This window comes from Ochotona princeps, chromosome 1 (assembly GCF_030435755.1).
Source record: "Ochotona princeps isolate mOchPri1 chromosome 1, mOchPri1.hap1, whole genome shotgun sequence".
NCBI classification, from domain to species: Eukaryota; Metazoa; Chordata; class Mammalia; order Lagomorpha; family Ochotonidae; genus Ochotona; species Ochotona princeps.
Window position 1 is genome coordinate 29,673,478 of NC_080832.1, and position 17,522 is coordinate 29,690,999.

Sequence of the window (17,522 nt, forward strand, 5' to 3'; positions counted from 1 at the left end):
ATATAAAATTGAGCTCAGGATCCATCAGATAAGGGGATCAAACCTCCCAGACGGAAGGAACCTGGATGATAACCTGTCAGTCACATTCAAGGTGACTGGTGCAACTGCATCGGTAATTGTTTATTATGTATAATTCTTTTTTAAAAAAGATTATTTATTTTTTATTGGAAAGGCAGATATACAGAGTGGAGGAGAGACAAAGAGGAAGATCTTCGCTTCTATGGTTCATTCCCCAAGTGGCTGCAACGACAGGAGCTGAGCCAATCCCAAGCCAGGAGGGTCTCCCACATGGGTGCAGGGTCCCAAAGCCTTGGGCCGCCCTCAACTGCTTTCCCAGGCCACAGGCAGGGAGCTGGATGGGAAGCGGGGCCGCTGGGTTAAGAGTTGCCGCCCATATGGCATCCTGGCGCATTCAAGGTGAGAATTTTAATGGCTATGCTATCGCTCTGGGCCCCAATTACAGATAGCTCTTTAGGGAACGTGCATATCATTTTTTTCAAGCATGTACATAACTTAATGACTAGAAGAAGGAAAACATGATCAAGTGTCTAGCATGTACCAGGAATCATCTAGACACATTGTCTTACTGAAGCAGTTCTTGGCATATCCACTTTACAGGTGGGTGAGGCAAGGCTCTGAGAAGTCTGATATCTTGCCCAAGAACTCAGTCAAGCCTCTATCCACAAGTGAGGCTCTAGTTTACATCTGCAAAAGGCAACAAATGATCACCAACGGAGTTACTTCTGAAATCAGCCCATATCAATAGTCTCAGATTACTTCTGTTGTTAAAGCGTACTTTAAACCTAAAGACCACTAAGCATAAAGACCACTTTAACCAACTTCTAATATATTCTGCTGGGAACGGAAAGAACGCATTGCATCCTGTAGGTGTGGGACAACAGCCTAATCCCACGGAATTCCATGTGGTCTCCCTCAGAGTCTTTTCTCCATTAGGCACTTATACCTAACAGGCTCAAATTCAGTTTAACCAGAGCAACGAACTCATTGTCTGTCCCCACTTCCTCAAAGCCTTTATTTCCTCTCTCTCTCTCTCTCTCTCTCTCTCTCTCTCTCTCCCTCTCTCTCCCCCAAGAAGTTTATGGTTCATTCCTTCTTTTTTTTTTAACATATATTTTTATTGCATTTCCTTTTTTTAAAAGCTAATTACATTGCATTATGTGATACATTTTTTTATGCACTGGGATTCCCCCCGCCCCTCCCAAAACCCTCCCCCCACGGTGGATTGCTCCACCTTGTTGCATTTCCATAGTTCAAATTCAGTTGACATTCTTTATTCTTTCATTGGAGGTATTTACCAAGCATAAAGTCCAGCATCTTATTGTCCTGGTAAGTTCAATGGTTTCTTGGTGAGACCATCTCTGGTCTGAAGGTAGAGCTGGCAGAATATCATCCCAATCAATTAAAAGTCCCAACATAATATTTCCAACCATTTACAACATTATGGCATTAATTGACATGGTATTGATTAACCAATATGTTTATATATATATATTTATTAATTATTTTGCATTATGTGACAGTTTCATAGGCTCTGGGAACCCCCCCACCCCTCCCCCTCCCCTCCCTTCCCCCCTGGTGGATTCCTCCACCTTGATGCAGTATTACAGTTCAAATTCAATCAAGATTCTTTCCTTGCAAACATATACCAAGCATAGAGTCCAGCTACTTATTGTCCAGATGGGTTGAACAATTTCTTGGGGAGACCATTTCTGGTCTGAAGTTACAGCTGGTAGAATATCATCACAGTCAATTAAGAGTCCCAATATAACATCAACAGCAATTTACAATATTATGGAATTGACATGGTTTTGAGTAACCAGCATGTTAAAAAAAAAAAAAAAAAGCAAGTCCTAACCACAACCTATGATTAGCTCATTGACATTTCAATTTTAGTTTATATACAGGACCGGCTGCTATATACCTTAAAATGGCTATAAGGTACCATTCAGCTCTCTCGTGTCTATTTCATTTTAGTATTTAGCCATTTGTTGTGTTGAAGTATAATTTTGCTGGTCTTGGCAGATTTTAGGATAATCTAGACTGGCTTGTAACTCTAACAAGATATTTGTCGACATTTAAGGTGCAGAACATTCTTTGAGGGGGGGGCTGTGCAGGAAAATCCTCAACACCATGGTAGGTCCCACCCAGCGAGGCATGAGCCAATCCACGCCAGCTCTTTCCTGTCAGATTTCAAGCTCTACTTTCTGTTGTTTGTCTATTTATTTTAGGTTTCTTTTTTTAGTTTGTATGATTGTTTGTTTGCTATGAGGGGTTTTCGGAGCGATCCCGATGGTCATTGCGAGGGAGGGCGGGGGTCCAGAGGTGGAGCCAGGCTCGGACCCGAGAAAGCTCTCCTCCCTGGTCCCGAAGGACATTTATTGTTCTTCTGTTTCTGCGGACCGCTCAGGGCTTCTGGTTGTCTTTCCGATGACGTTGGTTTCTGTGCGGTAGTGTTTGGACTTCTTCCATTCCCTGCGGAAGCTCCGGTTGGGGGTGGGTGACCTCAGAGTACTCAGCCTCTAAGGGCATCCAATTCCCTGTGGCCTCCTTGGCAGTTGGGATATAGTCCTTGTTGCTCGTATTAATAGTTTGTGGTGAAGGTCTGGGAGTCTTCATGGTTGGGATCCAAGCTTCCTCCTTACCACCTGCTCCACTCTGGAGTGCCCCCCTGCTCCACGCACATGACCTCCTGTTAAGAGGTTGTCAGGATCGCACCCGATTCCCCCCTCATGCATTGGTGTAGTAGTTTTATTGTTGTGTAGTGCCGCTTCTTGCTGAAGCGTTAGGCATCACCCTGGGGTGCTGTGCTCGGGGCGCCTTGGGGCAATTCTCTGGAGACTTCCAGTGTCCTAACGCGGAGACGTCGAACGATTGCTAGCCCTGTTCCTTTCTACCTTTTTTCCCTCCTCTGCTGCTGAAATGGTTCTTACACGAGCCCTCAGGGCAGCGAGTCCTAGCGTGAACCAGCTGGAGAGTTGGAGCTGAGGAAGAAGGGCGTGTGGCGCCCGAGGCCTCGGGGAATGCCGCTTAATACACTGCGAGTTTCCGCGGGAAAAGCCAGTGCTTTGGAGCGAGGGCTACAAAGCTGAGAAAAACTGCCTCTATGTGCCAATAAGGCCGGGCCCGCGCCTGCCCTCCAGCCCTGCGCCCTGAAGATGTAGCCTAGATTCCGCTCTGGGCCGCGTCCGTACTGGGCAGGTCTCCAGCCGGGTCCACACCCACTGCCCAGAAACCGCACCCAGAGAGGGCAGCGACGGGAGGGGACCAAGCAGAAGGCAACGCACGCTCGGAAGCAGACCTGGGAACTTGACGTTTTCCTCCTCCCGCCTTCTTCCATTAATACTTCTCCCAGGTCCAGAACTAACCTTTACCTCCTTCCACTCATCCCGCGTTGGCCACCATCCCTGCTGCCCTACCTGGTACGTCGGGGTGGATTTCTCCATGCACTGAGGGCTGGGCCGGAAATACTCAGTATTTTCACCGTAGGGATGGGGAAGACGTTTCTTGGTTTGGGATTGGACAGAGTGATCCAGTCGCATTGGGCATGAGTTCCGGGTGCCCAGATCTCTCTCCCTCTTACAAGTGGCAGAAAGCCAGGCTGCATGCACCTCCCCTCCCCCCACTCAGGTTTTTAACTTCTCCTTTGTTGAATGAAACCTCTGGGGGAGGACATAGGGTGGACACTCTCAGTCCACATACTAAGGTTCTGTTACCGGAGGCTGAGGGGTTGAGGTCCAGAAGGACATTTAATTACTAAGCTTCTGCTGCATGATACACAGCAAGGAATAGAAAATTAAGGCCAGCTGGAACACGGCCTTTTTCTGAAATGATTCCCTCTTTCATGGGTTGTTCCTTTCCCTCTGCTTAAACCACTTTTGTTTTCCCTAATGAAACAGGTCCTCAAACAGTGTTTCTGTTTCCTCAGGCCTGCAGCTTCAACATCCGTTGGAAACTACTTAGCAGCATCCATCCAGAGAGTCTGCCCCAGGCCTCCATTGAAGCATGGTGGCTTAAAAGGTTCCTCACTGCTTGCAGGTGCATGCCAGTGATTACCAGAGAACAGTGCCCTGAGATTGTAAACCTCACAGGAGCAATGACGTGGGAAGGGGAGAGAGAGAGAGAGAGAGAGAGAGAGAGAGAGAGAGAGGTGGGGAAAAGGTTCCCCCCTCCCACCCCTGCAGAATGCCAGGCACATTTATTGGAATATTTCAGGCACCTTTTGGCATCTACAGCTTCTTTGGTTGTTTTCTGGTTCTTTCTGAACGCAGCTTCTAAGATAGTTTTCTTAAGCAGGAGGAAACTCTCCATCCTATTGCTCCCAACTATAGGAGTTTGGGGTAGAATGTTCCCTATTTCTGCACAGCTTCCACTCCCCACTGAAATAGAGACATGAGGAAGGGAAGTGTGTCTGGGAATTGCACCTTGCTGGGAAGGATGGAAGAACAGGAGATGCTGAAAGAGGTGGGTGCGGAGATGCACTTGGGTAGCAGGTGTCCAGGAAGAAGGAGGGAGGGTTGGCTGTGGGTGTGTGTTGGAGGTGTGGGTTGACTGGGAGCGGGGTGATGGTGTCAAGTTTTTAAGACTACAGTTAGCCACAACCTATCTATTGCCACAGTGCTGTTAGCTGCATGAAGTCAACAAGGGTGGGACGTTTATTGAGCCTGCCACTTGTATTGTGCTTATGCATTGTGCTGGAGGCCCCTAATGGGATCTGGCATTCTCAACTCCAAGTGTCAGTGGCATCTTTCTATAGCAAAACCTTGTCTTTGCTTTCTGGATTTTTCTGGAATCTAGAAATTTTGGAGTCATGTAGCTAGAAAGCTGTGGATAAATTTGGAGATGTGGAGGTGGTGGTGATGAGAAGTGTTCAACATTGCACTGAAGAGAAGTGTTTTAGTTCACATAGTAAGAGGTCCATTGCTTGTACATCATAATTGTATACCCTTTTGGGGTTCCTGCATGAGACATTTTTCACTTTGAGTTTCAGAACAGTAACCCTCCAACCACTTAGTAAAAATCATCAATGTTTTCACAAAGTCTTTCTTTTCAGGATTGTATAAATACCTTTCATTCTAGCCCTACCAATACTTCCTGAGTGGAAGAGGAGAGCTGTGCGTAATTATCATCATTACCATTAGTGTTCTCACAGCATTCAGGGCCTCCTAGGAGAGGGTTGGATGTGGAATCAAGACTCCATCCACGAGTTTCCTCTGCATAGTCTCCTGCCTAAAGCAAGGGTTTCAAACTATGGGTTCGAGGCAGGAGCACTGATTTTTTTTTTTTTTTTTTTAATCCCTGTGTAGTTAGGGGCTTTCAGAGAATGAGCTAGCAGAGGTTACTAACCTGAGGGAATGCCCAGAATTTGGAGCATTTAGATTGTAAAAGCTAAGTGGGAGTTTGGAAAATCTGCTGAATGTGAACAGCCAACAGCTGAATCTCCAGGATTCACCTCACACTTGAACTCTGGATCGGGGGAGGCAAAGGCTCTGCGCCTCTGGTGGAAGTGAGGCAGTACAGGAATTTAGGGGGAATGGACAGTGGCGTGTGAGCTGGACACTTCTAAATGGGAAGTTGGGGTGGGATGGGGGCGGGTTGGGGGGTCTGAAACCTTGGGAAGTCCTCCGTTGTGCAGACTCCAGGAAGGTGCAGGAGGCGTCCCCGAACTTGAGAATCAACTTGAGGGGATCAGCTTGAGAATCAGCCTGGAAACTTGGGGATCAAGGCTGACCAGGGACCGTCGAGGCACGTTTCTGCCAGGCCGGGAGCTCCACCGGAGAGCGGATCTTTGGGGTGCATGGTAGGTAAATGCGGGGAGGTGGGAGCGAGCAAGCGCTCATGGCAGGTACCAAACGGAGCCGAGGAAAGTGGAAAAGAATCGAAAAGAAAGAGCAAATGTAGCGGAAGTTTCAAGGCCCTCTGCGAGGAATAACAGTATAAATAACCGAAGACGTCTTGTAAACACTGCGGTCATAACCCCGAACATTAAACAGCCCCGGTGGCATCTGGCGCATCGGCCGCCGCGGGCTGCGCTGGGGCAGCGAGAGAGCCCGCTCCCAGGCTCCTGGGCCTCGCCTCTCTGTTTATCTCAACTTAATCTTCCCTTACGAGCTGTTCCGTAGCCTGCAAGATGTTTAAATTAAAACCTAGTCCGCCGGAAGTGGCGGCGGAGCTCAATGCACCACTGGGCAACCGCATCCGAAAAACGCAGGCACGCCCGTTGGCTGTCAAGACTAATTAGCAAGTTATGAATAAGAAATACACGACGTAGGTGGCAGCATATCGAAACACGCCACAAGGGTTGTGGGATTTGCGTCTTTCATGACTCCTGCGATTTCTTCACTAGTTTTGCAACCGTGGGTTGTTCGGAACCTTCCCATGCCTGTGAAGTTATAAAACGGGGGCATTTACTTTCTGCTCAACAATGATCCTGCGGAACACACGAATATCGCACTTAATTTCTCTGGTGTATTTTAACTCCTGAACTGTGAAACTGTAACTCGAACCCTACCGAGTCTTTGTTCACAGCGACCTTACTTCTCATAGTCTTAAAAGCAAGCCTCCACGAGTCTGTGTTTAAGGTTTCAGTGCATCTTCCGGACGGGAATCTCTGTTTCTCTGAAAATGTGCATCGAGGCCTCATATAACACTTTTGATGGATTGAACTTCCCCTTCCCCCTAGTTGTCCTACTTTTTCTAACAGATAATTAATTATTTATTAAAAAAAAAACCCGAATCAGTGCTCAGGGCTTTTTAGCAATATAAAGAGAGATTTATTTTCTAAAGTAGCAAAAACTTGTTTGAAAAAAATATATATCTTTAAGTGGCTTCCTTTATAGATGTGACTATCAAAGTCAGCTATTCTATGATCTACATTTTACAACATATTGTACAAAAGATACACATTGATAAGGCTCTTAGTATCTATTTATAGATTTATAATTACATATTGCACTTGGACCAGCAAGGCTCGCATCATTCACTGTAGGAGTTCATCAAGTTAAATAGCTGGGTATCTTCGTAAGTACAGTGGGTCTTCTCTGGTTTGGAAACCAGTCTCCTTGTTGTGGTTAAGTGTTCTCGCCAGGGTCGGATAGGGAGAGGAAGGCTGTGAGGTGGGGGGAAGCAGAGACAGAGAGCCGCGAGGGCAGGGGTCGCCTCCCCTCCGCTCCCCACCGCCACCCCCACCCAGGAGTGCGCCTTTCCCAGACTCGCACCTCCAAGGTCAGGACGCTGTGGTTCCACAGAGGCGGCTCGCGGTCACCACTTCTTTCAGGTCACTCTCGGGTTTCCCGGCCACCATAAAGGGCCAAGTCTGCAGGGAGAGAGGAGGGTGGAGGAGGTAAGTGGCCGTGGAGGTGGGGCTGGGGTGGGCTCAGGGGGGAGCGCTGAGGGCAGGTGGTGCAAGGCCAAGCCCCAGATCTCCACCAGAAACAGAGCATCCTCTGTCCCGTGGCTGCAGAAAACCCAGCTGCTGCCTTGGCCGTGCGCTGGATCGCAGCTGCAGGAGCTGCGGGGCCTTTAGAACAGCAACACTCAGGGTTGACGCTGGGCGCGAAGGCAACCCGTGAGGGGCAACGCTGCTGGAGCCTAGAGGGACCGGCGCTGTGGCCCAGCCTGAGGCTGGGAGCTCCGGGGGTGACCTCCTCCAGAACCCCTGCGCGATCCCCGCGAGCGCACTCCCTGCAGGCTGCTCGGCAGAGGCGGCGGGCGAGACTCCTGGATTTGGAACCTCTCCCTGCCTCCCTGCCCCTAGCAATTTCCCGACTTTCGTTTCATTCGCTGTAAACTCGAGCTTCAACATCAGTCTCTAAGTTAATCACCACCTCTTAAAAAAAAAAAAAAAAGTACCAGAAGCTAACACGGACATTTTGTGCAAAATCTTCCTACTGGGCCTAGAAAACACTTTCTCTCCTTTTGTCTGGGAGGCTATTTTGTAAGGAAGTCCATGGGAGCTTCTGATTCCAAAATGAAACCAGCAGCAGGTAGCACTTTCGTTTCAGTTCGAATTTTTAAAGAAAAGCCATTAGTCATCTCATTGAATGAATAAATAAATAAATAAATACCCTTAATTGGATGCAAAACCCTTTCAATGTAGATTGTGTTTCTACACTCCCTTTCCCCAAGTTCCCGGGACTGATTCGGTGGGAAGCTTTTCCAAGGAAAACCCGTCTTTCTTATCATATATAAACAAAGGTCCGGGTCTGTGGTTGTTTTTCTTCAGAGCCTGGTGTTTGAAAACGAAGTCACATGAAAAGGGGAATTACAATATACTTCTTCAAAAGGAAAATGCGTTTGAGGAAAATAATAGGTTGAATCCACTATAGGCATTGCGATTATAGACTCGCGGGCATCGCAGTTTAACACAGAAAAGATAACATTTTCTTCTCAGATGAGTGACGTGTTACTTATTACGAGAATATTTGTGAGCAGTTACTGATTATGCTACTACTTCTCTGATTTTAAAATGTTAAGCTGCACATTTCAGCCCGCAGGGGACATTTTTGGGGATAGTGTGGGGAGGGGGAACGAGTCCGTAGGCAACGGTTCCAAATATTGGGTGAGGAAAAAAACATACTTGAGCTGGGAATTCATACAAGAATTAGAAGCCAAAATCAAGTTTTACTTTCAGCTAAAAGAAGACAGAAAAGATAACAGAAACGCCCGGTGGTACACAGCATCTTGGCAGTTTCCTGTTCAGAGTCAGTATCTTTAAGTCAGCGGGGATGGGCGCTGACTCGGGCGCTGGCGCGGGGCACCCCTCCTCTTTGGCAACCCCCTAATTGAGCTGCCACGTCAAAGCCTCGCATAAATCACTCCCGCTGGGACGGCTGCTCCGGCAGGGTGCTAGGGCGTGCAGTGGCCGCTGTAGGCCCGCAGCAGCCTGGAAGTTCAAAGCCACTGGGGCGCCGGCACCCAGCACCCAGCCCTGTGAGCACGCAGGCACGCAAGCACGCACGCCCCGAGGGCGCGCCTGGCCCACCGCTGTCACCTCAGGCGCGAGGGAGAACTCACCAGGTTGACTGGGTGGATGTAACCGTTCTCGTACTTGTCGTTAGCCAGGATCTGCCTCAAGTGGGCGATGTAGCTGGACGCCAGCCTGAGCGTGTCCAGCTTGGAGAGCTTGGTGTCCGGGGGCACCCAGGGCAGGGTGGTCTTGAGCCTGGAGAAGGCCTTGCTGAGCACCCTCATGCGGGCACGCTCGCGCGCGTTGGCCGCGTTGCGCTGGACCTGCTTCCCCTCCTGGCTGACCCCACTCAAGGGACTCTTCTTGGTGGGCGCCTTCCTTCTCTTGCCCAGGCCGCCTCGGCCCTTTTGGGGAGACCCGTTCTCGCAATTGGAGCTCTCCTCTGTGCTCTCGTTGGAAGCTGCAAACTCCTTGTTCGAGTCCATTTTCAGCCCGTCGCATTCCAACATCTCCACTTCTTGAAGGTCCTCCACATCGCTGAGGGAGCCAGTGGACATGCTGGGGCGGGGGGGACTGGGGAGAGAGGAGAGAGCAGAGAGAACAGAGGAGAGGAGAGGAGAGAGAGAGAGAGAGAGAGAGAGAGAGAGAGAGAGAGAGAGAGACCCTGAACCAACGCAACAGGAACCTAGTGTAGGGAGGACTTGGAGTTGGGACTGGCTGGTGGGACCCACTTCCCAGTCCGTTTGCAGAATGGTGAGGAGGACCCGGACCCGCTAGGGCCGAGGGCCTCTGCGGCAAGGAAATCAGTGCCTGCTTTCCCCACCCCCCGAGTCGTGGCTGTAAAGGAGTGTGAGAGAGCGCTGAGGAATTTGGTGGACACTAGGAATTTATCTGGGGAATAGAGAGGCGGATCCTTGCAGCCCAGGGGAGGGGCCTGCTAGGCCTCAGCAAAGCTCTTAGACCCCTTTCACAACCAGAGGGGAAACTCGCATACACAGACCCGGATTTCCAATGTGGAATGTGAATCAACTCCCTTGTAATAGGCACACAGCTCCTCCACCAAGGCGCAAGGCTGCTCCAGCCTCTTGCCCTCTGTCCGATCCCTCAGACCATCTTTCCTTCGGAAGAGGTTCCTGCTGATTGGTAATGAGAACTTAGGACACAGTTCAGATCGTTTCCGGTTTTTTTCAGGAACAAATGAAGCGCCAACAAATGAAGCTCCAACAAAACGCAGACAGGCGTCTTGCTAATACTCTCTTACAACCTCATAGCTTTAGGAAGACATCCTCCCACTTTACCTGGGGTACATTAAGAGAGCAAGTGATATTTGGATCTTGGTGGTAATGGCAGAGATGGTACTAAAAAAAATTCTCCCACAATTCATTCCTGTACGGATGCCAAGAAACTGGAGAGGGGGGTTTACATAGGTGCCTTAAGCTGGTGTCCAACCAACAGCCCATGGCTAGTCCAGGTGGTTAGGGAATGAGATAGGATGGTCTGTGTATGCTAAACGTTTTTGTTCATTGATGATCCTAGCAGTTAAGAAACTGATCTCCTCCCAGTTTCTCTGTCTGATAGGTTCAGTTGCTCTCAGGCATCACCCTGTATAGGGTTTGCAGGGATTCCTACCGCCCACTTCCCAGTGCCTCAGCCTTCCATCCTTTTAGCAATCAACCAGGTCCCTCCCTGGGATGCTGACATTACAAATCATTGGATAAAATTACCCCTTTCATGAAGGTTGTTCTCTGTTTTCCTTCCCAGCTGGGATTATCTTCCCTGAAGAACAGGAAAATTTGCTCCGGGACAAAGTGAAAAAGCAAAGGGAACCAGAACGCAGAGACTGAATGAAATGGATGTGATGATGCCAGGGAGAGAAGCAGAATGCTGGCATGGTTCTTGCTAGTTCGGCTAGGGGCTTCTTTCCTCGGAGTTGGGTGTTGAAGATGAGGGTCTGAGTGTTTGGCTCAGAGTCTGACACCCCCCCCCGCCCCCCTGGCCCCCCCCCCCTCCCCGCTTACATTCAGATATCGTATCGCTAATCCTGGGCTCAGCTGGGAATTCACTAACCTCAAACGTTTTGTTTTGTTAGCAGGGTCTTGTTTGCTTTCCCCTATGCTGTAAACTAAACAAATTGTCAGCAAATCAGTCTTTATTAATGAATGAGTGAACCCTCCCCTCCGTAATATCATTGCTGAGGATCCAAAATTTGTTAATCACCAGGGTAGAGATTTATGAGCTCTTATTTTCTGTTGTTTGTGCAGGTGGAGATTTAAATGACCATATCCACTACCAAGATTTATTGCGAGAGTGATTGATGTTATAAACCAGGAAAAAGACTCTTCCCACAGCAAGGATGACAGAAAGATCAAGTTGAAGTTGCCTTTGTCTTCATGCATAAATGCCCCAGTGCTACAGCACAGAAAGTGTACTAATTTAATCCGGAATCTAAGATTGTGTGAAGAGGACACCCAGCAGGACGGATGAAGATGGCTCCTCTGATTCTCAAACAAGTTTTTGTTGTTGTTGTTGCATTTTTTGGTTTGCTTTCTCTTTTCATTAAAGTTACAGTTAGTTTTAGATTACACAGCAAGGTGACAATAGGTATTGACTAGTACTTTTTGAATTACAGGTATGTAGCTACTGCAACTAATTTATTCGGGTGCTGGAGTGGGGTAATAATTAGCTATGGCCTTACTACTTGCCGGGCTACTAACCTATGAAGATTTTTCTTCTTGGGGGGTGCTGGTCACTATTTTCCTCATGGTTTGGTTGTCTGCTGCACCTTTGTTGATAACCACTCAGGCTCCTTTGGGAGATTGTAACAATCATAGTGGCTTGTGTGGCTGAACAGACTGCTGTCTGCACACATTTTCAATGTCACACACTTAAAAATAGCAATTTCTAGGAAGGAGCAGAAGTGGCTTCACATCCAGGCTGGTTTTTATGCCTAATAATTTTTTTTATAGTAACATAAGCAAAAATTAAGTTCCATGTCAGTTTGTTGCACAGTACTGCATTTAGACTGAGAAGGGCCAATGAGTTATGAACTTTGAGTTGCTTCTAAAATTCTGTAAGGAATGGTCCCTGACTTGGGACCAGGACATGAAGAAAGTGGTCATTTAGGTATTCTTGATGTTGAATTCTTGGTGAAAGTATATTAATAATACATTTTTTTTCCTCCTGCATTTTGTGTCTATTCCTGCCAATAAACACTTAGGGACAAATGGGTGGGGGAAATGACTTATTGTTGGATTCAACTGAACAAATCAGTTAAGCTGTAACTTAAGCTGTGCCAAATTCTCCCAAAATATAAACTATATTCTGTGAGAAGAGAAGCACTTTTGAGAAGCTGTATTAACCCTTGAGATAACAGGAGAAATACTTGAAACATTGCAGTTTCAAAGCACTAATCAGAAAATGAGTGATTTGAACATATGAGATAATTCCCGAAAGTTCTTAACCTTACTTTTAAGTCACAATTTATGTTCCAAAGGCATCTGGCCAATTTGCTGCACACTTCTAATAATTTGTTTTGCAAGAAAGGCTATCTTGGAGAGATTTTAGTGCTAACGGAAATTTATCTTCAGAAGTTGTAAAATGAAGATTAGGCATGGAATGTATCCTTGAACTTAAATCCGGGTTTATCAGCTGGTAAATTTTCAGGAAGTTCAAATTTGATTCGGTGGTACTTGGTAGGAATAATTTGCTTCCTTTTTATGAGAAGGAAAACATCCCAGGCTTCTTTTGAACTGACTTCATTTTCCATCACATGAGCTTTCTGAAAAGAAAAATGTACCTTTAAATTCATGTTTGAATTCTTTTCCTGGATTTGCTATCACTTGTCCAGAAGGCAAACAGGCTGCAATGGGTCTCTTTTTTCCTTCATGTTTTAAAAAGATTTATTTATTTTCATTGCAAAGTCAGATATACAGAGAAGAGGAGAGATCTTCCATCTCATGATTTTACTCCCTACGTGATGGCAACAGCCGGTGCTGCGCCAATCCGAAACCAGGAGCCAGGAACCTCTTCCAGGTGTCTCACATGGGGGCAGAGTCCCAAGGCTTTGGGTTGTCCTTGACTGCCTTCCCAGGCCACAAGCAGGGAGCTGAATGGGTAGCGGGGCTGCTGGGATTAGAACCGGCGCCCATGTGCAATCCTAGCACGTTCAAAGCAAGGACTTTAGCTGCTAGGCCACCACACCGGGCCCTTTTCCTTCAGTTTTATTTAGCATCTCCAGATATTTTTTTCCCTTTGATTGGTGGAGACCACTACCAGTTAGTCAATTTGTTGATCTTCTAACCAAGTTGGTGCGTCCTTCTTGATTCTGTAGGATTGCTTCTGCACCTGTTATTTACGGTTGATTGATTGTTCTTCACCTGCTCGCAAATCCATTGAAATCTGACTTCATTATTCTGTGTTTTATCTTCTCTTCTTAAATTGAGTACAAGATCCCCATACTTGTTGTCAGTTATAGTGATGTTAATCTGCTAGCACAAATGACATTGACGTTTATTTCAGAAGTCTAGCAGTGATAATACTGGCTGTTGCTGTACTTTTCCTTGGCACACCAGGTTAGAGTCTAAATCCCTTCAGCAATCAGAATTAATTTTCTCTTCTTTTTTTTTTTAAGATTTTATTTATTCTTATTGCAAAGTCAGATATATAGAGAGGAAGAGAGACAGAGAGGAAGATCTTTCATCTGATGATTCACTCCGCAAGTGACTGCAATAGCTGGAGCTGTGCCCATCCGAAGCCAAGAACTAGGAACTTCCTCCAGGTCTCCCATGCAGGTGCAGGGTCCCAAGGCTTTGGGTTGTCCTTGACTGCCTTCCCAGGCCACAAGCAGGGAGCTGGATGGGAAGTGTGGCTGCCGGGATTAGAACCGGCACCCATATGGGATCCCAGTGCATTCAAGGCATGGACTTTAACCTCTAGGCCATGGTGCCAGGCCCAGACTTAACTTTCTCTTAACACATAGAATTCAGTGTTCTGTGGTTCAGATGCCATAGCGATTAAGGCTGATGAATAATACCAATTGATTCTAATGAAAGGCACTTCATGGTTCTTTGGATTTCAGAGTTAATCTTGCCTTGTACATGCTCTGAAATGTAGCTTTGAAAGCAGCCTTAGCCAATGTACTTGAAGGACAGGGTGGACCTCAGGGAACAAGTGGGCTGCAGGAAACCCAGACAAACAGTGAGAATAACAGCTTAGTCTCTTAACGTTCTAATGCTATGAAATGCTGAAAGCACAGGTTTCCACATTTGGGCTGGTATTGTGGCCCAGTGGGTTAAACTTTCACCTGTGACGCCAGCATCCCACATCAGAATGCAAGTTCCTGGTGCTCTGCTTCAGATCCAGCTTTCAGGTAATGTGCCTGAGAAAGCAGCAGTTGATGGCCCAGTTACTTGGGCTCCTGCTGCTCATGCAGAAAACCAGTCCCGGCTGTTGCAGCTATTTGGGGAATGAACCAGCAGATGGAATCTTTCTCTCTTCTACCTCTCTCCTCTCTCTTGCTCTCTCTGTTCCAACCTTCCTTTCAAGAAAATCAAATAAAATACTCTTTAAAGAAAATTTCAAAGTGTTTCTCGAGTTTTCTGGAAAAGATTGGATTTTGTGGGTTATGTGAAAGACATCTGTAGAGAACTTCTGTGTTAATGTATTTTATTGAGGGTCGCAATGATCCCGGGCCAAGTGTTGCAAGATTCCTTCCTAACGGGAAGATGACAAGAGAATCAAAAGTTTCCCTGGTTTGAGGCTGTTTCTTGTGGGTTGGGTGTCTGGCACTGTCAGCCTGTTTGGGACACTTGTACCAGATGTTGGAGTCCGGGATCTGCTCAGACTCCTGATTTCTTTCCCTGGTGACAATCAAGAGCCTCCTGGGAGGGAGCAGGTAATTCGAGAACTTGATTTCATACCACTCAGAATGATTTGCCTCATGATTTGCCCAGCTCCTGCTGTGGTGGGCATTCAATAAATAAATCAGTGGATTGAATATCTTCGTTTCTGTATCTCTGTCTTTTCAATACATAAAATAAATAAATAAAAACTCCATAAGAAGATTTATTGTGGCAGTAACTTGGCTTTGAAGAGCAAAGGATCATGGGATTTAGATTCCACAACCAGAGAGTGTGAATTCTAACCTCAGGAGCATGAACTATTTCCAGGTGATACAGCATTTTTAAATTGACACATGAAACAGAAGGTGGTCAGAACTGAGTGGGACGGTCAATAATCCTGGTACCATGTCAAAGACAGCATTGCTACTGCAATGTGTGTTCTAATGTACCTAATGATACTGCTTCCATTAAGCAACATGAGTCTGCATGTTTTACCATTTGTGTCATTATAAGAAATAAGTGATAAGGCTTATATTCTATTGACACCTATTTATTAATGTGAATCTACAACAATTCAACCTGGATTTTGTAAAGTGATATAGACTTGACCTGACCTGGAGTATAAACCCATTCCGGAACAGTTTAACTAATGTGAATATGAGAAGGACTTTACTAAAACCAAAGTCTCACCTCTACCATGGAGGGCTGATGAGACCAAGGTCAACTTGTGACATTAATTTTTCTCAAAACGCCCTCTCTATTTCTTCCACTAAACATTGATTTATGTCAACACAAACTTTTACTTAAATTATTATCATAGTTCCTACAGGTCTTCTTGCTTCCATTCTTAACCTCTCAAAATTCATTTCCAGGGGCTGGTACTGTGGCATAGTAGGATAAGCCTCTGCCTGTGGCACCAACATCCCATATGGGTGATGGTTCGTGTTCCAGCTACTCCACTTTTTTTTTTTTTTAGGATTTTTCTTTTATTATGTTTTTGACAATCTTTATATAGTTAATTAGGGTAAAAAGACTCGAGGGCTATAGGAAAGTGGGTGAGACTATTATTTCCATATTGTTTTCTTCATGTATCTGAGGTAAACGGGGATATTAAGGGAGAAGCCCCATCCAGTTTCCCACCCACCCAAGTCCCACATGTGGGACATGCTCTGAGATACTTGCTCAAGTGGTTTTGATAGTTCATCAGTTATGAATCGCTGCCAGTCTCGCCACTCCAAGCACGATGAGATGGTTGAAGAATCACTGATTGACATAGTCCATCATAGAGTCTCCATTTGCCCAGTATTTCGCTGTCAACAAATAGCTGAGGTGGTTGATTGACTTGTTCTTTCTTCTGTCTTTTCGTGGTTAGGGTTCTCAGTCCTGCATTTCGATTGGGGAGATCCCCAAAGAAACTTTGAGGTATTCCCAGACCTGATTCTTGTGTATTCTAGCAAGCACAGGGCCCGCCACAGTCCATCACCACAATCAGCTGGTGGTTGCAATTGCTGGGTTGGTTCTGTTTTCAGTCCCAACTTCCACTGGAACCAATGGGTGTTTGCAGTCCAGACTGGTTTTGCCCAGCACATACTCAGTCCTCACATCAACCAGTGGGAGCTGCAGCTTAGTCAGAGCGACCCGCAATAACCCCCACCAGGCCTTCCCCCTACCCTGGTTTGCCAGTACGTGTAGCAGACAAGTCCAGTCTGTCCCACATCCCATTTAGCTCTTGTACATGTTAATGGGTATTGAAGCTTAGTTCCATCTAACCCGCTCAACTATCCAGCCCTCACAGATATTGAGTGCCTCTCTGTCTAGCCACCCCAGCCCCCGTCCTAGTTTTCGTGCCCTCCCGCAGGAGTAGTAATCCAATAGGGAAGAGCCCACTATTTCCCTCCCAGGTCTCTCTCAATCCTGGTTAACGCACTCTCCAGGTGGTTCTGTGTTTTGACTTGACAGAATTCAGCCCCAGTGCCAGATTCTGCCAGCTGATGCTGTGGCTAAGCCCAAACAACCCTCACACACTCTAATGTATGCTTGCACCAGTAGGAATAATCAGCCCAACCTGGTTTTTCCCTGATCTAGTCCACATGAGGCACACAGGTGTTGTAGCTACGCTTAGTCTGGTCTGTCCCCATCCCAGCCCACACTCTCCAGTGGGAGTCAGCTACTCCACTTTTGATCTTGCTCCCTCCTAATGGTCTGGGAAAGCAGAGGAGGATGGCTCAAGTCCTTGAACCCCTGCACCTATGTGAGAGACCCAGAAGAAGTTCCTAACTCCTAAATCAGATTGATTCAGCGCCCACCATTGCGAACGTTTGGGGGAGTAAACCAGTAGAGGGAAGACCTCTGTCTCTCCTTGTTTTTGTAACTCTTCCTTTCAAATAAAAATAAAGATAAATCTTTATAAATAAAGAATACAGGCTAAAAAATTTCATTTCTAACAGAATGATAAAAGTTTTTCCACTTAAAAAATCCTGCAAAATCCTTCATTACGTTTCTATAAAATCCGAACTCCTTACCATGTCACTCATGACTCCATTTTGCTTACTATGATCCAACCACACTTGCCAAGTCTGTATCCCCCAAACCTGTTCCAGCCTTACCCATCCCAGGACCCTTCTTCTTACTGTCCCTCTTGTTTTATTCTGGCCCCATGCCTGGTTGATGTGTTAATGTTTAGTTCTAAGTTTAACTGTCATCATCCAGATGATAAGTTTCTTGTACTTCCAATTAATAGTATTTTTATATCACCA

The 17,522-nt window shown here is 46.5% G+C and overlaps 1 protein-coding gene across 1 annotated transcript; it reads right to left on the reverse strand.

Annotated features, from left to right (window-relative positions):
- Nucleotides 1-6,775: 6,775 nt before the first annotated feature.
- TCF21 (transcription factor 21) lies at nucleotides 6,776-9,687 on the reverse strand. The gene is made up of 3 exons (XM_012927606.2): nucleotides 9,034-9,687; nucleotides 7,236-7,333; nucleotides 6,776-7,126 (listed from the first exon to the last, which is right to left on the reverse strand). Exons 1-2 carry the CDS (start codon nucleotides 9,481-9,483, stop codon nucleotides 7,244-7,246), a joined length of 540 nt encoding a protein of 179 aa, XP_012783060.1. The 5' UTR covers nucleotides 9,484-9,687; the 3' UTR covers nucleotides 6,776-7,126; nucleotides 7,236-7,243.
- Nucleotides 9,688-17,522: the final 7,835 nt, after the last annotated feature.